A 27,588-nucleotide genomic window follows, 5' to 3' on the forward strand; every position below is an offset into this window, starting at 1 on the left:
TGTGCCTTTGCTAGGGCCAGATACTTAAAACCTAGTAGAAAAAGAAAACACTGAGGCAGGTCATTTCTCCCTCAGAGCGTCATGCCCGTGTTAGGGTTGAAATGTAAAAAGCAAACCCACCATCTGAGGGGCACCTGGGTGGCACAGTCAGTGAAGCGTCCGACTCTGGGTTTTGGCTCAGGTCACGCTCTCAAGGTCGTGAGATCGAGCCCTGCATCAGGCTCCACACTCAGTGGGGAGTTTGCTTGGCATTCTCTCTCTCCCTCTCCCTCTGCCCTTCCCGCTTGTGTGCATGCTCACTCACTCACTCACTCTCTCTCTCTCTGCCCTCCTTGTTCGCAGTAGCTTTGTCCTATAAAGGCACTGTGAACGTTGATTTAGAGACTCCTGAACAGGTGGTCCTAGGGGAGACACAGGGCTAGGTCCCCACCAAGTGATGGACACACAGCTGGCTTGATGGGTGTGCAAGGACACCTGGTTTAATACATACGGTTTGCTCACCAACACTGACCTCACGGAAGCAGGGCTGTGGCTCGTGCCTGGACGAAGCTTAGCAGACACACGCCTTTTCTCCCTAAGGCCCGTTCCTGTGCTCAGCATCACTACCCAGCTCTTCAGCACTATGCCTCGGGGCTGTTTCAAGCAGTTAAACACCAACAAAAGAACACAGAAATGCAAAAAAAAGAAAGAAAAAGGAGAAAAAACACGCCGCAAGGTTTTATTTTGGGGTTACAAATAAATTTGTGAGCAGGCAAATTCACAAATGCAGCGCCTACAAATAATGTGACGGGCCAGAGGGCTTTGCAGAATCCCCTTGTCTGGCCACATTAACAAGAAGAGGCGATCCTCACTTTCTACCACTAATCACTAGGCCCTCGTCTGTCTCCTGGTTGGTCCGTCCCCACCCACTGGAGACAGAAAGGTGAACCAGTGGTTAGAATCTTTTGCTGCCGGGTACGGAGGGAGGGAGGCAGGCACACATCATACGCTTGTTGAGACATCTCAAGATGTTAGCTTCTCCGTTTAAAAAAAAAAATAAGAGCCCAGAATACAAAACAGACTCAGAAGAAACACGTGGAGACAAAAGAGTCTTTGTACCTATTTTATAAACAGTAATGCTTCCCACAGTGTTAAAATGAGTAAGAATCCCGGAGCACTGACTCTGAATTCCATTTAAATATTCATGAAGATTCCGAACTCCGTCTTCAGAAAAGATCTCACTGTTAAATGCCCCATGGAGCCCCGTGTCAGCCTTCCCTCCTGTTCTGTGCTCTGGGTCATTTCACTGCCTGGCTCAAGAGCGGATAGACCGGACGGAGTGGGCTCGTCCTGTGGACTTGGGCCAAAGTAGGAGAAGCACTGCAAGTCAACGCAAGGAAGAGAACCTAAGGCAGCAGACCCCCTTGGGAAGTGATGAGTTCCCCATCTCTGAAGGGGTTCAAGCAAGGGAAGCCAAGATCATGAGGACATGATAACTGCCAATAAGACACAGGCATGGTCCAGGTGGCCTTTGAGACCTTTCAGCACCATGAATCACATGTCCAGATTCCCAGATGTTATAACACCTGCTGCCCCCTAGGAGGATGGCTCAGATTCCACAATTCCTTTGTCACTTTTAGGAGAGACTCCAGGAATCACAGAACTCTCCCTTCCACCCCGTGACCCAAAGATGTTTAGAAGGAAAGGCTGGTGGTCTCTTTGAAGGGAGAGGTCTGAGACAGCTGGTCGACCAGCCCGCAAGCCGAATTCAGTGAAGAGTTCTCAGCGCTGACCAGGCATTGATGAAGGGCTTGTGCTTGGCAGTCCTAAGGTACGTTTGCTGAGATGGGAAACGGAGGGTGGTTGTCAGGGCAACCTCACCCCGAAAAGGGCCTTCTTGCAGAATGCTCCTGCATGGTCTCCTGCTGGTTTTCATCTGGACCATGAGATAGGGTCCCAGGGCTTGGAACGGAGAGACAGTGCGGGGAGTACAGTGAGGGCATTTGCTTTAAGGCTGATTGATCGCCGAGACGGCGGAGCATCAGAGATGCTCTTTTCTCGAGGAGGAACAAGATTCCCCCAAAAAGCACTCACAGGGCAGAATCGGGACCAAGGAAGAAACATGTCACAGGACTGGTAAGGTGGGCAGTGCTGGAGGGCAAGATTCAGCCGGCGGCCCTGAAGCCAGACAGGCAGTAGGACCACCTTCCAGCCCCCACCAGGCCTGTGCCAGAGAAGGGAGGGGAAGACGAGCTGCCGAGCAGTGCGGGTGACCAAGAGTGACAGCCAGTACCTCCTGGGTGGGTGGGGCTGGAGGACATGCACACAGATCAATTCTAACAAGACTCCGAGGCAGACACAGACCTGCAGAGTGAGAGCTCAGACGAAGCTTCTAGAACAACAGGGTAAGAGCGACACCCACGAGAATGCAATGTGCACAAGACCTGCCATTCCTTTAATCTGTGTGCCTTCCAGCATGTGCACACATGGTCATCGTTCATTAGCGCGTATCATAATAAGGAAGTGTGTTTTTGTGGAAAAGTCTGAGAGCATCATCGAGGGCAGGACGCCAGCGCTTGTGCTGGGCTTGGCCCCAAGAAGGGTGCTTAGCGTCACTGTGGTCTCATCTCCAACACAGGGTAAGGACAGGCTTTGTCTCAGGGGCTGCCATGGGGACTCAGCGGCTGGGACAGGAGTGCAAGTGTCCCAGGGCCACTGTAATGAAGGACAGACGCAGCAGCTTACATCAACGCACATTTAGCACCTGGCAGTTCCAGAGCCAGAAGTCCTAAAATCAAGGCGACATCAGGGCTGGTTTCTTGTGAAGCTCTGGGGGAGAATCAGTTTCCTGGCCTCTTCCAGCCTCCTGTGGCACCGTGTTCCTGGGCGCGCAGCCCCTCCTGGGTCCACGAGGACAGCAGCCCAGCACCATCCATCAGCCGCTCTGATCTACGCTTCCTTCGCCATGTCTCCTCTTGCTCTGCCCCTCCTGCCCCTCGTGAATGACACGAGACCACCTAGGGAGTCCAGGACCACCTGCCATGTCAAGACCCTTACCTGAATCACACCTGAGAAGTGCCTCCTGCCACAAAAGGGAACATAAGCATGGGTTTGGGTGATCAGGATGTAGACATCATTAGGGGGCCTCTCCTTGGCCCCCACAACAAAAAAAGCAGTTGACCCTGCTCGCTACAGAGAAGCAATCTGTCCGTACCACCTAAGAGGCACTGGGATGGTGACGAGGAAGATGACGAGGATGCTGGCAGGGATGGAGAGAGCGGAGGTGAGTGCCAGAGAGTAAAGATCTCCAGCGTCGCGGGGCACACGGTCTCTACGGCGTCTGCTCAACTCTGCCGCTGTCGCTCAAGAGCAACCACGGAGAAAACGCAAACAAATGGGCACAGCAGTGTTCCAATAAAACTTTATTTACAGAGATAAGGCAATGGGCCAAATGCAGTCCAAATTTGCCGGCCCCTGATGTCATGTTTTCCGGGCTCCAGTCATTCTACCTCTGCCCGGACGAGGCTTAGACAGCCCCGCCCATGGCCTGTGAGTAGTAGGGCCTCCCGGTGGAAGGGAAGCAGGTCCTTCCCTGCCCCACTGACTCTGGCTCTGCCTGCTCCCTGCCGTCTCAGCCTAAAGAAGAGCCAGGTCTCCTCGGCCTGGGTCCTGGGACAGAAACAAAACCGAGACCAATTTTTCTGGCATTGTCACTAGATGGCTGGAAGCCAGTGAAAGGGTGGGGATGTTTGTTACCACACATAACCTAGGCTGAGCTGACTCATGCATGTAACAAGTGCTAGTCATTATTATTGCATGCTACTCCAGCTCTTTCTCAGGTACCCCACCTAGCTAGTATGGGATGCCCAACTGGAACCACTCCCAAATCACCACCACACCTAGGACAAGACTGGCTGTGGGGCTGATTTTGCTGTTCTAAATGCATTCTGAAATAGCAAGAACGTAAAGAAGCCATCAACTGATTGCACACAATAAAATTATATTCCACCATGGAAAGGCACAAAGCACGGACACCTGCTACAGTGTAGACGAGCCTCAAAAACAGTATGCTGAGCAAGAGCAGCCCATCCCAGAAGGCCATGTAGTGTAGACTCCATTTATACGAAAGAGAGAAATCCACGGAGACGGGAAGTAGGTCCACGGATGTCAGGTCCTGGGGTCAGGTCGGGGGACGATGGTGGAAGGGTTTCTTTTGAGGGATGGAAGGGTTCTAACGTTGACGGTAGTGGTGGTTGCTCGTATCTATGAACACACCCCAAACCAGCTAACTGTACACATTCCATGGGGGAGTTGCACGGTAGGTGAATCATGTCTTAATAAAGCTGTTTTAAACAAACACCTAAGCACAGAGCCCTTGGAAATCGAGTTCAGGGGCCACTGCCACTCCCCTCCCACGGCTTAGAGGGACACCGTATGGGCTGCTTGGACCCCAGTCGGAGCTGTCCGCTTGGCCATGGCAAGTCAGGACAAGGGGACTGAGATGCAGAACGATCATTGGTTGTGAGCTTTTTCCAGGTGGGGACATTGTCACCGGTGACCAGGGGCAGTGTTTTCTGGGTCATCTTTAAGACCTCACCTAGCCCTTCCGAAGGAAGAAGAGAAGTCCTGACATGCCCCTATGTTAAGGGACAGCTGTTGGCTACCACAGTGTCACTGCATGGGTCCCCGATTTTGACAGCCACCGTCTGCTGGTGGGTCCACCTCGTCTGCACAGATACACACTCTCAACTACCCCGATTATTTTTCCAAAGTGAAAAATCATCCTGCTAACATTTTAAAGAAAGAATGAAAAACATCATCCATTTTCCTTCAAGCCTGTGGAAAACCTGGCAAGTCAAAATTAGCTTAACAAATACTGCTGTTTTAAAAAACTTTGAGTCTCTGCAGGCAATATTTATTAGCCATTTCCATAAGCCCACTCGAAACTTCTTAGAATTACCATAATCTGTCTGACACCGTATCTTCCACCAAAAATGTCTTCTTCCAGCAGAAACTGTGATGTTCTTGGAAGAAAAGAAAACATTTTGGGGACATCCAGTTCTGGGCAAAAGCGTTGGTTCTGCCTTGCCGATGGACACCTTCACGACGAAGACCAAGTTCCTTTGAGGAAACAGAGTCATTGTTTCTCACAAGGGTCACAGGAAATCCTAATTTCCAGATGTACTAGTTCTTCTCTTAAACCGTGGCCTGTAGGAAGCGAGGCCCCATCTCAGACGCTCCAGAAACGGGATGAATAAGGACTCTTCAAATTCAATTAGCGACAGCAGCAACAGGGTCCTGCTGGGTCCCGCGCCTGTGCTGTCCTGGCCAGGGGGACCACAGACATAGAGAAATGCACCCCATGGCAGGCGGGACCCCCATCGCTGGCTCTGGGCCCATTTCCAGGAAACCAGTTCTGGTTTCCACTAACTAGAGCCACTTTCCCAAGTCAGGCTGCCACGCCTCCCCTTCCCAGGCTGTGAGCGGCGCCCTCTCCTGAGTGTTCGGTCTTGTGCTGGGACAGAGCAGAGCCAAGGTCAGGGGAAGTGGAGAGTCCGCCAGACCCTCAAAGACCCCACATGGGGGCCACCAGCTGGAGGGCAGGGGTGCCCGTGTTTCCCTTACAACGTTGTCCTGAAGGTTGCCACACAGACAAAACTATTTAAAAACACACAGTGTACCACCTTACGCCCATGAGGACGGCGAACATATAAAACGAAGCAGAAACAAGGGCTGGCGAGGAAGTGCAGAGCCCTGGGCACGGCTCGAGGGAACGTGACGTGGTGCAGCCGCTGCGGAAGACAGCACGCGGTTCCTCAGAAAATGAACCACAGACTTTCCACGTGGCCCCGCAAGCCCACTGCCGGGGTGTCCACAGAGAGGCGAAGGCAGGGCTTGGAGAACCACCTGCTCACCCACGTTCACGGCAGCATTATTCACGGCAGCCATGCAATGGGAGTGCCCAAGGGTCCATCCACGGACAAAGGGAAAAACAAGACGTGGCCCGTCCACACACTGACTGTCACTCAGCCTTAGAAAGTACGGACATTCTGACGCCTGCTCCAACGCGGATGGACTCTGGGGACACGATGCTCAGTGAAGTAAGCCAGACACAAAAGGGCATATATTGTAAGATTCCGCTCATATGAGGTCTCTAGAGTCTCCAGATTCACGGGGACAGAGAGTGGACGGTGGGTGCCGGGGCCGGGGGAGGGATGGGGCTCCATGTCTCAGGGGGACAGGACTTCAGTTTGGGAAGATGGAAAGCTCTGGAGACAGATGGTGAGGACGGCTGCACAACAGTGTGAATGTACTCAATGCTCCTGAACTCTGCACCTAAAAATAGTTAAGGTGGTAATGTCTACATTATGTAAATTTTACCATGATTGAAAAAAGACTGAATTTCTAAATTCTCTTGAAAAGCAAGATCTGGCAACATCGGATATGTGTATTTTACCACGATTTTTAAAAAGCAAACGTGAAATAACAAACGTACCCCACATGCTCGCTTCCTACTGTAGATCGAGCGTGTCTGCGGTCCTCCCTCCCGCAGGCTGCGAGGGCCGCGTGCATCGGGCCAGCCTCCCCTCCCCCTCCTCACTCTTCCCACACTGCCCACACCTGTTCGCTATGCGACCTTTGAGCACAGGGTTCCCAGCCTGAGAAGGGACCCTTCCCACCCACCTGCACGCGTCTGAGCAGTTACTCAGCATTCAGACGTCAGATGAGGTGCTGCTCCCAGGGAAGCCTGCTGGGCCCCAGATGATGCAACCCCCAAATAGGCTCACCTGGTGCTTAGCACCCCTGTTGCAACCGTATTTTATCAAATATAAGACAGCACGCATGCATGATGCTCGCGGTTTTATGTGCCCAATGATGGAAGAGGCTGCCGACACGCCTTCTGAACACTGGGGAAAACTCTTCAGACCTCACATTGCTCATCTGGGGACAGTTCTGCCCATCGTGGGGAGCTCTTGTGGTTTCAAACGCAACTGATGACAGCTGTGACAGGTGAGCAGAGAGCCCCCGAGAACAGGTGGGACACAGCCGTCACCGAGTGGTGGGTGGCACGACCTTCCGAGGGAGCCCCTGCTGAGGGGGCTGGTCCTGCGCGTGTCCCGTCCTCGGGACTCACGGACACACAGCAGGCTTCGGGTAAGTACTCGCTGGACGACCACTGAACCTGGAACCTCAGGTGAGTGCCAGGGGCCAAATGGCCGGAAGGGGAACCCTCACAGGTACCCCCCAGGTAAAGGGTGGTTCCCCAGCAGTAAGAATCTCAACATGCGCACGGCATTTGCGGGAAGTCTGTGTTGCACGGGTGGGCGCCAAGCAGTCCCCTGTGCTTTCCAGAGAGCCCACGGGGGGTCCCACGAGAGCCTGTTGGCTCTAGAGAACCAGGAGCAGAGAGGGGGCTCAGCTACGGGCAGAGCCAATTACACAGTACATGCTGATGGGTAGGTGTTCTGCCATGGTCACAAGAGCTCCCCACGATGGGCAGAACCGTCCCCAGATGAGCAATGTGAGGTCTGAAGAGGACAGGTCACTAAGGAGACCAGAACCAGTCATCTGAACAAGTAGGCTTAACTTCTAGAACTTTCCGTTCTTGAGCTGCCTGCATCTGGCCAGGGGCAGAGCTTTAAAACGGAGCAATGGAGCCCCAGCGTAGACCTGGGAGAGGGCTGGAGGCTGGAGCAGCCTGTGCCAACCACCCTCTTCCCTTTCCCCTGTATTCTCCAGTCAGACCGCTGGGTTTATTATCCCGTTTCACAGACCGAGGGACGGAGTCTTAAATGAGTGTGCAGACCCGATTCCGTGGCTAGCTGGGAGCCAAAGCCGGAATCAGAGCCAGGCCCCTGGGCTCAGAGAACCCACAGAGCCATCCCGAATCCATCCCAGAAGGTCACCCACGTTTCCAACACCCTAAAATCTAAGGCCACGACCGGTTCTGTTCCGTCTGGCCACGAGGATGTGAACTTACTCTTTACCCTTTTATTGCACGGACAAGCATACCTACTCTGTGCCAGGCCCTGAGCAGGGCATTTGGCTTCAACTGAGAGATAAATAACACACAGACTCTGCCCTAGACGATGCTTTTCCAAGACAAGTAAGCCCTCTGGGAGAAGGAGGCTCGAGAATGCTTGGCAAACTCCAAGTTCTGGAAAGCACAGCAAAACTTCATCCTGAGGTCTTTCTTTGTAACGCTAACAGGTGTCTTAAGCCAGACCCCGTATTATGAATTGTTCCTAATAAAGCTGGGATTTGGAGCTCCCACCATGGAAAGCCTGCCGTGTCCCACTCGGGCCCACACCCCCTCCCAGCAGCACCAGCTGACCCACCCGTTGGCCTCGCTCCTGGACCCTGAGGGGTGAGGTCTTGCACTAACTGAGACCAATGTGGCCTTCCTAATGTCACAGCAGGCAGAGACTTCTCCCTCGTGAATAAACAGTGTTCTTTAAATGCCAACTCTCTAGAGCTTATTCTTAAACGTTAAAAAAAAAATGATGAAGAATCCCTCTACTAACACCAACTGAGAGCCTCCAACTACCTTTAAAGCAACAGACAAAAGGAGTATGACCACCGCGTGCTTGTCTTTGCTATAGATTTCTCTATTTTGCTGGCAATCCCGTGGCTTCTGGTGAGCACGGTGGCAGGTGGAAACCACAGTGGAAACAGTTCTCAGTTCTCAGCAAGAGAGAAAGAGAGAGAAAGAGAGAGAGAGAGAGAGAGAGAGTGAGCTGGCCAGGTCAGCGATGGCAGGGCATCCCCACCTCCATGGACCTATCTGCCCCCCCCCATACGGTCTCCTACAGAGAAGGGGCCAGACTGTGAGCAAGTGAACACAGTGAAGACCCCAAATGGTGGGCAAATTACGCTGATGCCCACTGGAGGTCCCTGACATGACTCAGTCAGCACTGAAAATCGTGGAAGAAACGTCATTCCTCATTGCAACCAGCTCCTCGAGGTCCCTTTCCTTCCTGGGATTTCTCGATCGGCCTGCCCTTTCTGGAAATGCTGCTGGTAGCTGCAGCGTTTAAATTGGGAGCCTGGGATTTGTAGCAGGAGACAGGCACCCCAGGCTGCCCAAACCCCGGTTCTCCACCTGGCGCTGGAACATGACACTAGGCAACCCCGGACAAGCTAAGACACCGGGCGGAGGGACTCTGGGCTTCAGTCAAGTCATGGGATCGATGCTGCTTATGCCCAGGAGGAAAGCTGAAAATCACCCAACAGCAGATACCCAGAGGCATCCAAACGGAGAGGAGAACTAGAGTAATGGAGAGCACAAACGTCATATACAAGTCCCTAAGTCAAGTGGCAGAATACATGCCCAAAAAATCAGAACCAAACAGAAACCCCAAAGCCTTTCACTGAGAACTGCGGACTGGCTCTATTGAGGACCCACCTGGGCGGACCCTGCTTGGTGCCTCAGTGACTGAATGAGGCCCGCCTCCCACCCAGATGGGCTTCAGACGGGGGACGGGAGGCCACGTCATCATCTGTCCCCCCCGTCTCTCCGACCCTACAACCTCCGCAGGGCCCAGGGAGCTGGGTGAGCCTGCGTGCCATGGACGACCCAGGCACCAGAACATTCTTGAAAATGGCTTCCTTTTGGCCACACGGACTTGGTCCTGGGACTGGGTATGACTGTGACCCTGGCACGTGACCCAAGTTCTGTGCCTGGGCTGTGAGTGGGGACGTTACTGACCCTCAGCCCCAGCGAGCCTGGTGCTGAGGGGCTGCTCAGAGGATGCACGTGTCTCCCACTGCGGGCACCGAAGAGGCAGGCAAGCATGACGGGGAAGGCAGGACTTAGGGAAACCAAGTCTGGGCCACGACACAGCGCTGTCCCTGTTCAGCTCAGGAGCTGACTGTATTTCAGGAACACAAACCCACTTGTTGGGTCAACCGAAAAGGCAGTTTGGGGAGAGAATCTCATGAAAACCTAGTGTAGGATGTATGGCTGCACCTCTCAGAAACCAGGGGACCTTTGGGAGCCGCACTCTGCATTGGCCATGTGTGTACGTGTGTGCGTGTGCGAGTGTGTACGTATGTGCATGTGTGTGCATGTGTGCACGTATGTGCATGTGTGTGCATGTGTGCGTGCATGTATGTGCATGCATGTCTGTCCCTCTTACTGTCTCCTAATGCACATCACCTCTTCGTTCCTCCATTCAACATGCCCTGCCCTGGCTCCCCTTTGCTCCCCCAGCATCTGGGTGGCCAGAGGGTTCTTTCTGACCCCACTGGAAGGCCCTGGCTCAGTCCCAACGTCCTAGGGGGCACAGTCGGATGGGTCCAGACTCGGTCATTCTGCTGAGGTCCGGGTGGGAGCACAGCTTGGGGGCCTTAGGACAGGTTCCCAACATCACCGATGGGCTGTCCCAGGTATGTCTTCATAAGCCTGGAGGGGATGCTCAGAGGCTGAACCACACTGAGTGGGTAGGTAGAGGCAGGTGAACTTCATGAATGTCATCCATGTAGTTACTGCTCTGGGGTTTGGTTGGAACAGCATTCCCTCCCCAAGGAAGGGCATGTCCCTAAAACTAACACTCACAGTACCTCAAGGGGTAACAGAAACAAAGGCTTAGGTGAGACAGATGGAGACCCCGGGAGACCAGGATGATGTGGGGTGAGGGTATCCTCTTAGCACCCCCTTCAGGGAGGGGCCTTGAGCTTCCCAGAGGGACAGCAGTGAACAGGACCAGCCAAGCGGGGCGGGGGAGGGAGGCTCCAGGCAGAGGGAATGGTGAACCCCTATCCAGAACCCTCTCCTCTGCTTGGCTACTGTCCTTCCCTCTTGGGGTGGGCAGAATAACTGCCCCCAAAAGACATCACAACTGAATCCCTTGGAGCCTGTGAATACATGACCTTATGTGGCCAAGAAGGGTGTTTGCAGACGTGATGAAGTTGATGATCCTGAGATGGGGACACTGTCCAGGGTTGTCCAGGTGGGGCCTAAACATAACCACAGATGTCCTTAGAAGAAAGAGACAGAAGGAGATTTGAATACAGAGGAGGGGCCCCGTGAGCACGGAGGCGGCGGCTGGAGGGGCACGGCCACACCTCAGGGCCCCCTGGAGCCCCAGAAGCTGGAGACAAATTTCCCCCAAATTGCCGTGTTGAAGCGCACCCCCCATGGATGGCACTCGGAGGTGGGGCCTTTGGGAGGAGGTCAGGGTCGGATGAGGTCATGAGGGTGGGCCCCGCAACGGGACCTGTGCCCTGGTGAGAGGAGGAGGGGCAGAACTCTCGGTCCCGCATGCACACGTGGAGGCAAGGCCACGAGAGGACACGGCGTCCGGGAGCCAGGAGGCGGGCCCTCGGCAGCCACCGAATGGGCTGGCACCGGGATCTCGGGCCTGCAGCCTCCAGAACCGTGAGGGTAAATGTCTGAGGCGAAGCTGCCCGTTCTGTGCGACTCGGCGCTGGCAGCAAGTGCCCCAGCCACGCCCGGGCCCACGGTCCACCATGACCGTCTACACCTCATCTGCAGGCCAAGAGCCAGCCAACTAGGACTGCATTTCCCTTGAGTAATAGCCGTGTTTTAACACCTGCTTTTCTGGGTACCTGTAATTAATTCATCCCCACGTTCTGACGGACGTGTCACTCGTACAGAGCACATGTCCCCTCCAGGGCAAACACACGGGGCCAGCCGTGTCCTTTGTGTCCAGGTGCCACCCGTCCCGGCGCCGCCCACCCCTCTGCGCCCACCAGGCTGGTGCTCCGGGCTCGCGCCAGGCCGGGTTGGGGGAGCGCATCCTCCAGCCGCGTGCACGGGAGGCTCGTAAGGGTTCCTGGAATACGGGCTCACAGGGCTCTTCCCTCAGAGTTTCAGAGGAAGCACTCAATTCGAGGTGGACGAGCTTCCCCTGCTGCTGCTGGAATGTTTGCCCCCCGATCTTTTTTTTTTTTTAAGATTTTATTTATTTATTTGACAGAGTGACAGTGAGAGAGGGAACACAAGCAGGGGGAGTGGGAGAGGGAGAAGCAGGCTTCCCGCTGAGCAGGGAGCCCGATGCGGGACTCGATCCCAGGACCCTGGGATCATGGCCCGAGCCGAAGGCAGACGCTTAACGACTGAGCCACCCAGGCGCCCCTGACCCCCGATCTTTGATGAGGAAACTGGCTTTTCTCTCTTGAGACTTAAGAATCATGTTTTTATTTTTATTCCCAAAGTTCTGGGCTCTCGTGAGCCCTGTCCTGGCCGTGGGCCTTGGTTCCCGAGTCACCCTGGAAAGTCAGGGGCCTTTTTGATCGGGAATCTTGCGTCCTGGTGGGTGGTATTGTCTCGAATAACCTCTCTGCTAATTTCTTCTCTTTTTCCTGCTTCCTCTGGAAATTCCATCATTCAGATGTTGGGCGCAGGTGGTGGTGACTCCTTGAATTTCTCTTGCCCATCTCCTCAGGCTGCAGCTGTCACAGGTCGGCTATGTCATTAATAACTTTCAAGAGCCCCTCGAAGGCCCCACAGCACGCACGCGGTCTCCTCCCTTCTTGCACTGAGGATGGTGTATGTAGTCTTTAAGTCCCCCTCTGGGCTCTGAGTTTCTCAGGTTCTGTCCAGCATCTCTGTTCCTGCTTGTTGAGTGTCTCCCTTTCATGTTGGGGTTTCGAGCCAGCCCCAGTTTCCATCAGAAGCACCTGCCCACAGAATGGAGGCTCTGGGGGTGGGCTGCTCTGGCCAGCAGGAGGCCCCACAGGCTGCGTTCACAGGGGGGATGAATCACGGCACACTCAGGGTAAGGGTTCCATGCCCAGGGGTGACAGCAAGTGCAAAGGCCCTCGGGCAGGAACGTGTTTGGTGTGCCTGAGAAAAAGCCCGATGTCCGGGCATCTGGAGCAGAGAGAGCAAGCCAGGAGAGGGACTCAGGAGGTCGGTGAGATCCCCACAAGCCAGGTCATACGGGCCTGGCAGGTCACGGCACATTTAACCAGTGCTCCCAGTTCCAGCCCCATCTGCATCCTCAACACGGCGGAGCCTGGCCTCCATGAGATCTGGCTGGTCCCCAGCTCTTTCCACTGAAGGCAGGTTGGGGGGGGGGGTTTCCCTGCGCTATCAGGGCACTTGTCATGTGCCCATCTGCTTCTGGGTTCCCTAATTCTCTTGACCTCTTTCTTCTCCACTTCCTGGTGCTGAGGACTGCTGACCATGTCTCCTGCGTGTTTACAAACTGGCCGAAGGTGCTCACGAGCCTCTCTCAGCTAAGGGAGAGCGGCGCCTGCCGACAGACCCCTCTGGGCCCCACCCTGGCCTTGGCTGAGTGTCCCCCGGGCAGGAGGCTGGGCCCCCTTCTCCTCCCGCCAGGTGCCCGTGGTGCATTCTCAGGGGCGCTCATCCCTGACTCCCGGCCCGATGGTTTCCTTGCTGCTCTTCAAACACACCAGGCACACTCTGACCCCAGGGCCTTTGCATGTGCCGGTTCCAGACCCTGGAAGGCTCCCCCCAGGGATGTGCATGGCCCACTTTCTCCCTGCCTTTTCCTCCGTCTCTGCTCAGTGTCCAAGGCCATGTGAGGTTCCCGTCATGAAAGACCCTCCCCCATTTCTCTCCACCCCTCTCCCTGCTTCACTGTCGTTCAGGTTATTCACCAACCCTGACCTGTTACGTGTTTATCTCTTTCCTTATGAATTATCAGTCTGGCTGGCGTGTACCCCACGAGAATAGGGGTGTTGTGTTCCTCATCGACGTGTTTCCCCAGCACCCAAAACAGAGTGTGGCTCTTACTGGGAACTCTGTGTGCTGCTTGAAATAATGAACTTGAAACCCAATTAGTCTCATCACAGATATGCACAGCGTTCCACCCAAACATTTCCAGTTACCCAGGTCCCTAGACCCTAATCCAGAAATACAACTTCCACGTGCTTGTTTCTATGGAACACAGAGTCTGAATCCCAGATAAGACGTACAGAAAAACTTAAAAAGAAAGTGTATGTAAATGAATGGCTTGCCCAACTCATCCTACACAGGGGTGACAGGCTGCAGGGCATGGAGGGGGGAGACCAGCCAGGCCACAGACTGGACAAGTTGGGCCAGGCTGAGCAGGGAGAGGTGCGGGGGGCCGTGGCAGATGGAAAGCCTACACCTTCCCCAAGGGGTAGGCCTGGGGTCCCCAACCCAACTCAAATACCAACTCGCACAAAGGCTGCCTTTCCTAATTTTTCAAGGGAAGCTGGAAGTCTGAAATTCCTGGATATTTAAATGTTGGCAAAGAATTTCATTTTTTAAAAACCCTGGGCAGGCCACAGTCAAACGCTCTGGGGTGAGATCAAACAGTAGCTGATTCCAGCCCCAGGGTAATTGAGAGCAGGTGTCCTGTGTGCCCTCCAGAGGGTCAGCGGGTCACAAGGTGGGAGGCAGGTACCCACGGCGCCCAGGTCCTGCCTCGGTGAGCTACTGTTGAACACGCCGGACAGACACACCGCAAGAAGAAAAGACAAATAAAAACAAGATCTGGTTGGACAGAAAAATATAAAATTTTTCACTGCTCACCACGGCCAGGGCTGAGACGAAACCGACAAACCCTCCATCATCTTCGAGGGTCCCAGCGCTGCTTCCCCCAGAACACGCGCAGTGGGGGTGAGGAATGAGAGGGAAGCCTCGAGCGTCCGATGTCCCCAGGTGTGGATCCCAGGGCATGTCTCCCGCAACCCTCGGCTGCGGCTCCAGCCCTGCCCCCTGGCTCCCAGGCCAGCCTGTTCCGTGCCGCTGATGACAGCAGGCCACAGCCACAGCACCGTCAGGCCTCCCCCGCGGAGTCCTGATCCCCACCCCCTACACCCCTTAACTGCTGTAATTATCCCCATTGCAAAGGTTTGGAAGGGGCTGCCTGAGGGTCCCGGGCGAGTGGCTCACAGCAACAGGAACTGATTCTTCCCCCACCTGGAGGCCAGAAGTCTGAAACCCAGCTGTGGGCAGTGGTGAGCTCGCTCCAGAGGCGCTGGGGAGGGACCTTCCTGCTCCCCCAGCTGCTGGGGACTCCAGGAGTCCCTGGGGCTGTGTCCGGGCCCCTCAGCACTGCCTCCGTGGTCACGTGGCCCCTCTGTGTGTCTGTATGAGTGTGCATTTAATGCCGTCTTACGCTAACTTTGCAACTTCCCCATGTCCACTCCCATCACTTGGAGCATGGAAGATGGCACAACGGGAGAGATCCTGGGACCGGGCCCAGGCTCACGATGTCAGCACGGAGCATGAGGTCACGGAGGAATGAAACTGTCTGGACCCTGCTCTAAAATCCGCGTGGATTTCAATGACACGAGCCACCAGCAAGCAGTTTGGGTGTTGAGTCGCTCAACAAAGAAACAGATTCAGAAAAGTGCCCGGAGGGAATCAGGAACAGAGGTTCCCTCTGGGTGCGTTTACGCAGTTTCCCAGAGAACGTGCAAAACCAGACCAGACGTCCCTACAACGTCAGACTGCCTTTGTCGCCGGCCCGGCCCCCAGCCCAGAAGCAGCTGCTTCAGTGAGAGGATGATCAGCACAGACAGGATGCGGTCCTCAGCAGGGTGCTCATCACACCGTCTTGAACTGAAGGACGGATCCACCCGTCTACACCGTGGAATGAGTGAGCTCGACGGGAGCTCCGTGCCAGGTACACAAGATGCGGGGTCTGAAGGACGACAGCCTCGGCTTCAGAAAAGAAACAAGGTCACTTTCATGAGCTCAGGGCTCCCCCCGGGGCCATGCAAGGCTACAGGCCGGGAACCATCAAGTGAATCACAGAGCAAAGAGCCTGAAGACACAGAGAGCCATCGAGACGGAACTTATGGGGATCTGCCCCCGGGGCAGCCACAGCCCTGCGTGTGTGTGTGTGTGTGTGTGTGTGTGTGTACACAATTAAGATACTATTTTAAGGAACTAGCCTGTGCGACTGTGGGGGCTGGCAAGTCCACAATTTGTAGGACAGGCCGGCAAGCTGGGAACTCGGGCAGGCTTTCTTTCTTTTTTTTTTTTTTAAGATTTATTTATTTATTTGACAGAGAGAGACACAGTGAGAGAGGGAACACAAGCAGGGGGAGTGGGAGAGGGAGAAGCAGGCTCCCCGCTGAGCAGGGAGCCTGATGTGGGGCTAGATTCCCAGGACCCTGGGATCATGACCTGAGCTGAAGGCAGACGCTTAACGACTGAGCCCCCCAGGTGCCCCTCGGGCAGGCTTTCTATATTACAGTCTTGAGCCCAAATTTTGTCTTCCCTGGGAAACCTGTTTTTTTTGTTGTTTTTTTAAGGCTTCCCACTGATTAGAGGAGGGCCATCCACGTTACTAAGGAGGGTTAACCTCCTTTACTCTAAGTCCCCTGGCTGTAGATGTTAACTGCATCTGCAAGACACCTTCACAGCCCCCCCCCCCACACTAGGGTCCGATTAGATGGCTGGGTGCGCCTCGCCAAGCTTGCCCAGCAAACCAGCCACCACGCTGTTCTCTCTCCCTGGCTGCCTGCACTCCACCTTCACACAGACTTTCTACGTCTTCAGACTTCTTTCCTTTCTGATTTCACAATCAAGATATATTTGGTTTTTTTCTTTGTTCCCTTGACTGAGCAATCCAAAGCACAAAGGATCCCTGATGCAAGACATGGACATGGTACCTGTCAGAGGGAAGTGTCTCCTTCACTCCAGACCCCGGAGCGCTGGACGGGAGGTCAGGAGGCCTGGAGACTACAGACTTGGCCACTAACTTATTTTGCATTCCCATGCATCCATCTCTCTAGAATTCCATTTTGCCTATAAATTAGGAATAAAAATGCCTACCTCATTGGGTTGTCGAACATCAAATGAGAACATTCAGAAGAACATTTGTGAGCTTTAAAATTCTGTGCACCAGGAAAGATTCATCATCACCACCACCACCACCACCACCTTCATTTTCTTCACTATCACCACCATCACCATCATCACTTTATAGGTTGAATTTTGTCCCCCCCCCCGCCAAATTCAAATGGTGAAATCGTAACCCCCAATATGTTGGTATTTGAAGATAGGGCTTTTAGGGAGGTGATTACGGTTACCTGTGGTCATACGGGTGGGGCCCCAACAGATGGAATTGTTTCTACGAGGAGAGGATGGGACAGCAGAAAGCACCCCCCCCCCCACCGTGTGCACAGAGGAAAGGCCAGTGAGTAGTTCACCATCTATTAGCCACGAAGACAGGCCTCACCAGAAACTACATTTGTTGGCTCCCTGACCTTACACTTCTAGCCTCCAAAACTTCGAGAAATAAATGTCTGTTGTTTACTCCGCGCGGCCTGTGGTTTTCTGCTGTGGCCGGTGAGCTGACCAAGGCAATCCCCGCCATCAGCATCCCTGCCTAATACACACCCAAGTAACAATGTAAGAGCTTCTCCTCCTCCCCTCCCTTCTCCTTAAAAATCATCTCTCTTGGGATTCTCAAGCCCCTGCAGGCACCAGGATTTCTAGGAGGCTTCTCAGAACCCAGAGCACAAAGCCCTGCCCTTGAGCTTCTGACTCAGTGGGACTGGGAGGCTGGGGGCTGCGTATTTGCATTTTCTCTCAAGTCCCGAAGTGTTGCTGATGCTGCTGCTTCAGCATTTGGATGAAATCATTAAGCAAATGTTTGGCCAGATGAACTCGTGAAACGGTCCAAGATTTCTTAGAACAGCAGCTGAGGATCATGAGCGTTTTGCACGGAGCACTTCTGATCCCCTTAAACAACACAGCAAGCCATCATTCCCCCACACACTCAACAGGAAGGAACTCTTCTTCCATAACCGGGAGGCGGGCGCTGTGACGAGAACGAGAGCCAGGCACTTCGCAGGTGGCGATCCGCGGGCTGGATCACATCTCCATATCATTGCAGCACGAGAAGGCGGGAGATGCGAGGGACGGAACCAGCTCCCCAAGTCAGTGGAGCGCGTCCGGGCATGCAGAGCAGGCACCCCAGGCTCTGATCCCACCTGTTCCATGAGCAACCTTCGCAGGGCACAAAGTCCCATCATTCAACTGCATTTTGCATAACCGTCTTCCAGAACCATGTGGGCACTTAGGACAGACAGCCTTGCACTGGAGTGGGCTGGGAGCGTGTACGAGGCATCCTGCCAGGACTCCCGTAGGACTGCCCCGTGCCAGGGGATCACTGCCTGGGGTGACGGTTTAGCAGGAGGGACCAACAGGGAGGCCACCTATGTGCCGTCTGTCCCGGATGCCCTGCAAGGCTGTGTCCCTGGAGTGCCAGGTGGCGGTCACAAGGCACGGCCCCAGAGAGCCAGAAAGGGCTCTTTTGTATTACCCAAGGATCAAAGGCATCAGCTGTCCTTTTTAAGCAATTTAAACAATGTTTTGACTTAAAAAAAAAAAAAGAGGACCAACGACATGCATAATTTGGTGGCAAAGGAAATCTTTACACGAAGACTACCACCAAGCCACAGCAAAGCCCAAAGGGGCAGACGTGGCCACAAAGAAGTGGACGGTGCCACGGCTCCCTCTAATCACCACTGGCAAGAAGACATTTTCCCGGAGAGTATCCGCAGTCTTTCTAGACCCATGAACAAACCAGAAAGTCACCTCCGCAAAATATTCCCATTTTGCTCTAACCACCCGAAAGCCACGAGATTCGAAACCACAATCCAGGCCCACCGCAATGAGCGAACTAAGTGAACTTTTAATGGTGGTTGTAAGATGTTCTGCCCAGTGTTTCAATTAAACTGGTTCATTTTCAAGACATCAAACCTGCACTTATTAATAATGCCTCAGAAGAGTATTAGGAAAACCACCCATGTGTGTCAGTTCTAAATTAAAGACCTCTCTTGGCTCAAGAAGATGCAAAAATTACTTCCAAATAAAAATGACAATCACTTAGATTTTCAGTCAAGTGGAGATAGCGGACAGCGTTTGCCATAACTTAACGCATCAGCCAAAAAAAAAATTCGTTTCCACCCTAAACCATCCGGTCAGCTGCATCGAAATCAGATGAGCCCCATGTCCACATGATGGGATTTTACTCGGTCAAGAGGGATGGAGCCCTGGCACGTGCCACCACACGGACAACCCTTGAGGCTGGTCTGCTGAGAGAAAGCAGCTGGACACTGAAGGTCACCTGTGGTGCGGTTCCTTTTCTATGAAATGCCCAGAACAGGCAAAGCCACAGACAGATAGTGGATCAGTGGTTGCAGGGGCCCCGGGGATGGGGGAGAGTGGGGAGCAATGGCTGATGAGTGGGGGGGCACGGGGTTTTGTTTGGGGCGATGCAATTCACACAGTAGTGATGCTTGCACAACACTGGGAATGTTCTTACGGCCACTGAAATGCACCCTTGGAAGTGGTCGAAATGGTCAACGTTGTGGGATATGCATTCTACCACAACTTAAACATAATTAGGACGGCAGCTTTGCACCCCTCCCCCCCGCCATGGAGCACCTTGCCGACCGACACTGGGCCAGGGTTGCTCCCCTCCACTCGGGGACCACAGGCCCCGTGGGGGTGCCAGAGATGACAGGCCGCCACCCCAAAACAGACTCATGAAGGCTTTTCCAGGGCTGCCTTCTCCAACACCCCACAAAGACGAGTCGCTGCAGGGAACAGCTGACTGAAATGTGTCAGCAGCTCCGGCACGAAGAAGGGACGGCGCCAGGAGCACACAGCCTCCGAACGCAGGCGACGTCCCCGGTGAGACGGGCCCGCCTCGCGTCCAACACACGGGTCCACGCGGAACCCCGCGTGGCCTCCCGCGACCGCGCACACGCAGGGGATGCTGGCTCTGCGAGCCCCCCACCTGGAACGGAGTCTGGCTGTTGTGGTTCTTCTGTTCCTTGTTCCCGCCCCGGAAGAGCAGCACTCTGGCACAGCTATCCTGCAGGCGGAAAGAGAGAAAGCGGTTTGTGGGTCGGCGACACAGACAGGCTCCACAGGAACCGGCTCAGAGGCTCGGCTCCCAGGGGAACTGGGGACATGCCCGGGTAAGGTCCCCAGGGGGCCCCTCTGCTCATCAGGGTGGTGAGGAGGAGGGCGAGCGGCCCCGCACCCTATGAGGTGAGGCTTAACTTTTGCGAACACTTTGGATGACTTGGCAGAATCTACGCAAGTGTCTAATCCATGCATCCCATGGCCAAACAATTCGACTCTTTAAGACTGCCCTATAGAACGTCTTGCGTGTGTGTATAAAATATATAACAGGAAAAATACCAGGAGAAAAACACAACAAAAAAGAGAAAACCCGGAGGCAGCATAAATGTTCTAAAATAAGGGACAGTGGGAATGCATTCTAGAACATTCTTCACCTAGAAAGTTGTAGGAAAAAACCAGGTAGATCCACAAACCTGTAAAGAAATACACCAAGAACTTCCAGGTAGAAAACCAGACTTTCCAAGTAGAGTCTCATGACAATAATACAGCGTAACTCCGTTCATGTTTGAAAAGCCTCAAGGGGATGAATGAACAAACCGTAAGCACCAGCAGCTGCCAGTTCCGAGCGGGAGTGACCTGGCCAGTTGGAACCAGGACTCCAGAGCCCTGCAAGACCCCCGCCTCTGCAATCTCTTACAAATGCTCTGTACGGCCCAATGAGGATGCTCACTGGAAAGTCCCATCATAAACACGAGAATAAATCCTCACCAGGTACCGCCATTCATGCCCTCCCAGGTGGGACCCAGCCAGGGGCCCCCTCCCACCAAGGGAAGATTGTGAGTCAATATTAACCAAGCCTGAGACATGGTCCATCACTCTCCTGTTAATCAGAGTCCACGTGAGATCACATTCCAGAGCTATCTCAAAATTAAAGGGCAAATGGTTTGCTCAGCTTGGTAACAATCATACCTTGTGTGTGCAAACGTGTATGCAAGTGTGTGTGTGTACATGTGTGTGTGCAGAAGTGTTTGTGGGAACTTGTGTGTAGGAATGTGTGGATGCACATGTGTGCGGGTGTGTGTGCAGCTCTGTGAGTATGCACGTATGGGGCAGGCGTGTGTGTGCATGTGTGTGTGCAGCTCCTTGAGTATGCACGTATGGGGCAGGCGTGTGTGTGCATGTGTGTGCGCGTGTGTGCGCGCATGTGTATGCATGTGTGTGCATGTGTGTGTGCAGCTGAGTATGCACGTATGTGGGCAGGCGTGTGTGGGCATGTGTGTATGCATGTGTGTGTGCATGTGCGTGTGCAGCTCTGTGAGTATGCACGTATGGGGGCAGGCGTGTGTGGGCATGTGTGTGTATGCATGTGTGTGTGCATGTGTGTGCATGTGCGTGTGCAGCTCTGAGTATGCACGTATGGGGGCAGGTGTGTGTGGGCATGTGTGTGTATGCATGTGTGTGCAGCTCTCAGTATGCACGTATGGGGACAGGTGTGTGTGTGCATGTGTGTGTGCATGTGCATACGCATGTGTGTGCGTGTGTGTGTGTGTGTGTATGTGTGTATGCATGTGTGTGCAGCTCTCAGTATGCACGTATGGGGCAGGCGTGTGTGGGCATGTGTGTACACATGTGTGGAGGTGCGCATGTGTGTGTGCAGGCACACATGTATGCAATGTGTGCAGGTGTGTGTACACGTGTCTGTGAGCGTGTGTGTACACGTGGAGGTGGGCATGTGTGGGCGCACATGTGTGTAGGCATGTATGTGCACACTTGTATACGCAGGCATGTGTGTGTGCGGGCCTGTGTGTATTCACATGTGTGGGGTGGGTGTGCGTGGGCGCACGTGTGCATGTGTGTGTGCAGGTGTGTACACACGTGTCTGTGGGCGTGTGTGTACACAATGCGGAGGTGGGCATGTGTGTAGGGGCAGGCGTGTGTGTGCATGTGTGTGGAGGCGGGGTGTGTGTGCAGGTATGTGTGTAGGCACGTGTGTGCAGGTGTGTGCATGTGCATCTACATGGGTGTGTGCACACGTATACAGGCACGTGTGCATGTGTGCACACGTGTGCATGTGAGTGCACGCATGTGTGCTCTGCCCTCCAGCATCCCTGCTAGGGGCTGACAGGAAGCCCATTTTGCAGACAAGGCACTGGAGTCCCAGAAAGGTTAAGTGAAAGACCTCGGCTTCGGAAAGGGAGCATGAGAGACTGCTGTGACCCAGAGGAGTGGCCACGGGGGAGCTGGCTGTCGCCCCGCACGGCTGCCGGCTGCCGAGGTCCTCCCAGAGGTGCCTCTTCTGTCACGCACCGAGGTGCGTCTCCATCTGCTTAAACAAGTCAGTCGAGTATAGACAGAGAAGCAGTCTGCATTTTGTTTTGTTTTGTTTTGAGAGCCAAAGCATCAAGAAGAATATCATGGGGCGCCTGGGTGGCTCAGTTGGTTAAGCGACTGCCTTCGGCTCAGGTCATGATCCTGGAGTCCCTGGATCGAGTCCCGCATCGGGCTCCCTGCTCAGCGGGGAGTCTGCTTCTCCCTCTAACCCTCCCCTCTCTCGTGTACTCTCTCTCTCTCATTCTCGCTCTCTCAAATAAATAAATAAATCTTTAAAAAAAAAAAAAAAAAAAAGAATATCATGTCCACTGCCAATTATCTTCTCGGCAACATTTTCAGGGACACGTAAGAGAACTACCCCAGCCTCCCCTGGGCGAGGATCGCTAGGCTTGCCCCGCCCCCAGCCAGGCGGGCCATCCCTCGGGGTCACCACCTCCTGTAGGAGCCCAGGCACCACCACGTTCATTGTATATGTGAAGGAAAAGACCCAGAAAGCACATTCGTTCATGCACACAACCAGTCAATACGGAGTGTCAGTCTGGCCCCCGGGGACGCAGAGCGCCGAGCAAACGTGACGGAGAGAGTGAGGGCAGGTGGTCAGGGAAGCCCCCCCGTCCCCCAGGAGCGGGTCCCTAAGCCAGCCCAAGGCGAGAGAAGAGCCGGGTGACAATTAGGGGAAGTGTTCCCAGCAGTGCAAGGGCCCTGGTGCAGGCTGCAGGAAGCTGGAGCGAGGGGCAGGGGCCTCAGAGCGCTGGGAGGGGCGCTCCCACCTCCGGACACCAGCTCATCCACAGGGCGCACGTCACTCCGGGCTCTGCAGGAGGCGCATCCAAGAGAAGCAAGCCTGGAGGGACAGCCAGTCGGGGGTGAGGGTGGCCGTCTGGGAGATGCCAGCAGCTGGGGCAAGGGTGGGAGGGGCAGTGGGGAGCCGGGATGCCTGGGACGGAAGGGGCTGCAAGGAGCAGGATGGCAGCCCGGACTGCGGAAGCTGCGGAAGGAAGGGGGGCTCTTCACACGGTGCGGAGGAGACACCTATGCAGTTTCCACAAGGCTTTTGGGCCGGGCAGGGGGCCCCACTGCCAGAGCTCAGGGCAGAGGTGCTTTCTAGAAGGTATCAAAGGCCACAGATGGGCCTGCCTGAGGTCACCGCGGGAGAGAATGTGGGCCACGGGCACGTGCGGCACGTGGGGGTGGCCGACTGCCCCCAGCGGGAGGGATGGAAGCCTGACGGTGGCAGGTGGGGAAAGCTCGCGGGAGCTGCCAGGGAAGGTCAGTGGGGTCTGGACACAAGCAAACGGGCAGACGGAGGAGACGAGAGAGGGCGCGACCAGATGCAGGTTATGGGTTTGCCCAGAACGGGCCTGTCAAGGACAGAGCCAGGGTTTAAATTCTGGATTTCCACGTCCCACCCGGTGCTTTCATCTCCATGGCATGGAGCCGATGTCCCCAATGTGATTTACTAAATACTCCAAATTGTAAGTCGGGAACTCGCTTCCAGTTTGAACTATCCTCTGACACGTGTCTGTGCGGACAGACGGAGATCTAAGAAGAGGTAAAATGCCAGCATCGCTGAAGAGGGAGGGTGGGGGCGGGAAGATGGGTGTCACCAGAGCGGCTGGAACCCGGCCCCTTGGAAGAGCAGCGCCCTAAAGACCACACCTGACCATGCCGTGGACCACGGCACCTGTGCCGGACCTGGGCCCAGGGGAGCCCCGTCCCCACCCCAGCCACGGGCCACGGCAACGTGTCCCTGCAGCCTCAGGGCAAAGAAATACAGGGCGGGCTGGAAGCCCAGCTTTGCCACTTACTAGCCGAGCTGCCGAGGACCAAGCATCCATCTCCTGACCCGTAGGAGAGAATGTCAACCAACAGCAGCCACTGAAGGCTCCCTGGGGACCAAAAGGGAAAGACCATGTGGACGCCCTCCTTCCACGACATACACACCCCCCAGTGCCCCCGAGGATGACGACCCCCCATGACGGCCCCGGGGAGGCAGCCACCGTGCTGACTGGTGCTCTGCTGACACCAGAAGGGCCATAGAGATGCAGCCTGTCTCTTCTTAGCTTGGGTCTCCCTGGAATGAGAGGCAGGGCTTATTTCTCATCCTCCCCACAAATTGGCCTGGCCTAGTAACCTTTGATATTTAAGACTCCCTCCCTCCCTTCATTATCTGAGCCAGAAAAACAAATTCCAGGCTGCTTCCCTCCCTCTGGGTCTCCAGAAAAAGCCAGCAAGAAGCTGAGGGGCCTGGCAGATTAGACACAATTTGCTGCTTACACTCAAAGCCCTAATTAGTTGATTTCATAAGAGAAGGGAATATTATGATCAGTGTATTTTATTAGAAGCGTGCAGATGAGGCCTGCCTAAAATTGATAAAACATACACATCAAATCCATAAACCTGGATGCTTTTAGATTTAACAAGGAGAGGCTTGGCAAGGCAAATTAGCAGCAGCAGGACCATCACCATCATCACCACCATCATCATCACCACCATCACCATCACCATCATCATCACCATCACCATCATCACCATCAGCACCATCATCACCATCATCATTACCATCATCACCACCATCACCATCATCATCATCACCATCAGCATCAGCGTCATCACCACCATCACCATCATCACCATCATCATCACCATCACCACCATCATCACCAACATCAGCACCATCATCACCACCATCATCATAACCAGCAGCATCATCACCACCATCATCACCATCACCACCATCATTATCATCACCATCACCACCATCATCATCACCATCACCACCGTCAGCACCATCATCATCACCATCATCACCACCACCATCATAACCAGCAGCATCATCACCACCATCATCACGATCACCACCATCATCACTACCATCATCACCATCATCATCACCATCACCACCACCATCACCATCATCACTACCACCATCACCATCACCACCGTTACAGCTACCATTTACCAAGCATCCACTGTGTGGCAGACATACCATATGTTTGTTTTCTATTTTAAGCCTCTTAGCAACTCTGGAAGTTAGGTAGAATTATCCTTACTTTACAGATGGGAGAATTCATTGCCCAAGAGAGACAGGAGTTTGTCCCAGACAACACAGCAAGGTCACGGTCTAGGCCATATGGAGCCCAGACTGCCACGCCTCCTTGCACTGCAACTCCACCTCATTGTGGCTGCTTCCAGTTCCTTTCCCTGAATCCTATTCTGACCTTCCCACACTGTGTCCCCACCCCTGGAGCAGTCTACTTCTCAACATGATTTCCTGGAGTGCTCTGTATGTGCGCCCTCCGACACCTTTTCTGCTGAAAGTTGCAAAGCGGTTCCTCTAGTCGGCACTGAGCCTGGCCTGATGCTGCCACGTGATGCCCACATGTGTAGAACAGAGGAGCGCAACACATTGGTGACATGGGAGGACAGGGCTCTGGTTAGGGACAATGTGCGGTGCATGCTGGACGTGGAGAGGACAGGGCTCCCTGTGGTCTAGACCATGACCTTGCTGGGTTGTTGGCCATGCTGCAGAGGGACACACAGCCTAGAGCAGCAGCAGGCTGATCTTGGGACCCTGGAGAGAGGGGACAGCTCTCACACGCCTACCCAGGCTCACTGGCACACTGGGAGCAAGTCGCTCAGCCTTAGAGCAGGGAGTCTGTCTACACGTGTGTCTGGGGAGGGTGCAGATGCAGTCTTCCCCACCCAGGCTGGGCAAAGTATGGCGCCCAGCCTAACTCAGCTTGCTGCCTGTCTTACAAATAAAGTTTGATCGGCACACGGCCACACTCACTCACCTCGGTGTTGTCCGTGGCTGAGTTCATGCCGCAGTGGCAGAGTGGGATGGCCGTGACCAAGCCCACGTGGCCCACAAAGCCAAAAATATCTACTAAGTGGCCCTTTACAGGAAATGTTTGCTCCTAAAAGAAAATACCTAAGAGAAAAAAATACTCCTCAGGCACATGGGGGAGGGTCTCCCCGAAGCCATCGGCCGAGGGCTGGGGACAGACGGGGGACAGGCAGCGCCATGCCAGTCACACCAGGCCCCGTCAACACGTCAGAATGAGGACTACCAGACTGCTTGAACCTTCCCTAACAAAATACCACCGACACTCTCAAAGACCGTCTTGTCCACAATTATTTCAAGCAACAGAAAACATTTCTTCCTGTTTTTCTTTTCTCATTCATGATAAATTATGCTTGAAATCTACTGGGGGAAATTAAGGAATGCTTTTCCCCTCTAAGGCAACAATTGAGAAGCACATGTAGGCACAGATGTTTTACCTGCCAAAGCCAAGTCTCATGATGTGCGTTTTCTGAACGTGGCCCAGCTAGGTACCTCCATGCTCACAAAGCCACCCCGACGTCCAAAAACACCGTGCAGCACCGACTGCCCGCGCTGCATGCAAATCCCACCGATATGCTCGTATTAAGGAGGAAGCTCTGCTGAAACACGCCCCCAACCCCCTCTGGCTGAGCTGCTCTGCCATGCCAGCCACGGAAGAGACCCTAAAAGATGGCAATCTATACCTCTGAGAAGCTGGGTCCAAGGGGGACAGGGTGCTAGCAGGGAAAACAGGCAAGGCATAATAATGGCAGTTCATCCTGGTTATCTTGCAAAGGGCTGCAGAGCAAACTACAGCTAATGCTCTCAGGGGCTCATTAAGAGAAGGCTTGACTAAGGGTGGGATATCTGAGTTGGGTCTTGAAGGATGCACAGGAGTTTTCTACGGCAAAGAATCTAGGAGGGTTTCATAGCTGGAAGTAAAGTGGTTGGAGGGGTCTGGTCTTGGAAGGGCCAGGGAAAGGACTTAGGTGTAGACAAAGGCTGAAGATCTCACCCGAAAAGATGGCTTCGTTCTGGGAAGATGATGCCGATGGCAGAGAAGACAAGCCAAGTGCACACAGCTTAGGGGCCCCCGAAAGATCTCCCCTGTTCCTCCAGTTGGTGGAGACCCCCACATTCTGCTCAGCTGTTTAGTATAGTGTCCAGACCCCACCACCCTCCAGACTCAAAGTTCCTTGAAATCAGAGGGACAAGAAGAAAATAAAGTTGGAGCAGAGAACACCTTCGATACTGGCATCCAGGAGTTATCTTGACCTTGAGCCTCAAGGACACTGACCCTCCTTCCCCCCCACCGCCCTGCCCCAAGCAGGTCCTGCAATCCATGGCCTCCTGGGAGCCCCAGGCCCTTCCCACGGCCTCCACGAGCCTCTCCACCGTCTTCAGCCCCACCGCTGTGCCTCTCGGCGGGACCAGCAGGGTGCTCACATGGTCCAGGGTGCTGCTCCCTTGCCATTTGGGATTCATGCTCCTAGAGGCCAAGGATCATGTCCTACCCCTCAGGGCACACCAAACTAGCTCATCTCCAGCTTCCCTTGGTTTCTGGTCTAACACCGAAGAGTATGTGCTTCTTTTTATTCATGCTGGGGTTCCACTTGTAGGTACAATCCCCCTCCCAAAGAGGAAAGCAGGGTCT

The 27,588-nt window shown here is 54.3% G+C and overlaps 1 protein-coding gene across 1 annotated transcript in view; it reads right to left on the minus strand.

The window, feature by feature from the left end:
- The window catches only part of SHANK2 (SH3 and multiple ankyrin repeat domains 2), a 477,134-nt gene that overhangs the window by 346,481 nt on the left and 103,065 nt on the right, over positions 1–27,588 (minus strand). Inside the window, 1 exon segment of the mRNA XM_032414570.1 lies at positions 19,707–19,784. Within this exon segment, the coding sequence (XP_032270461.1) occupies positions 19,707–19,784 (78 nt within the window).

This window comes from Phoca vitulina, unplaced genomic scaffold (genome assembly GCF_004348235.1).
Source record: "Phoca vitulina isolate PV1807 unplaced genomic scaffold, GSC_HSeal_1.0 scaffold16, whole genome shotgun sequence".
NCBI classification, from domain to species: Eukaryota; Metazoa; Chordata; class Mammalia; order Carnivora; family Phocidae; genus Phoca; species Phoca vitulina.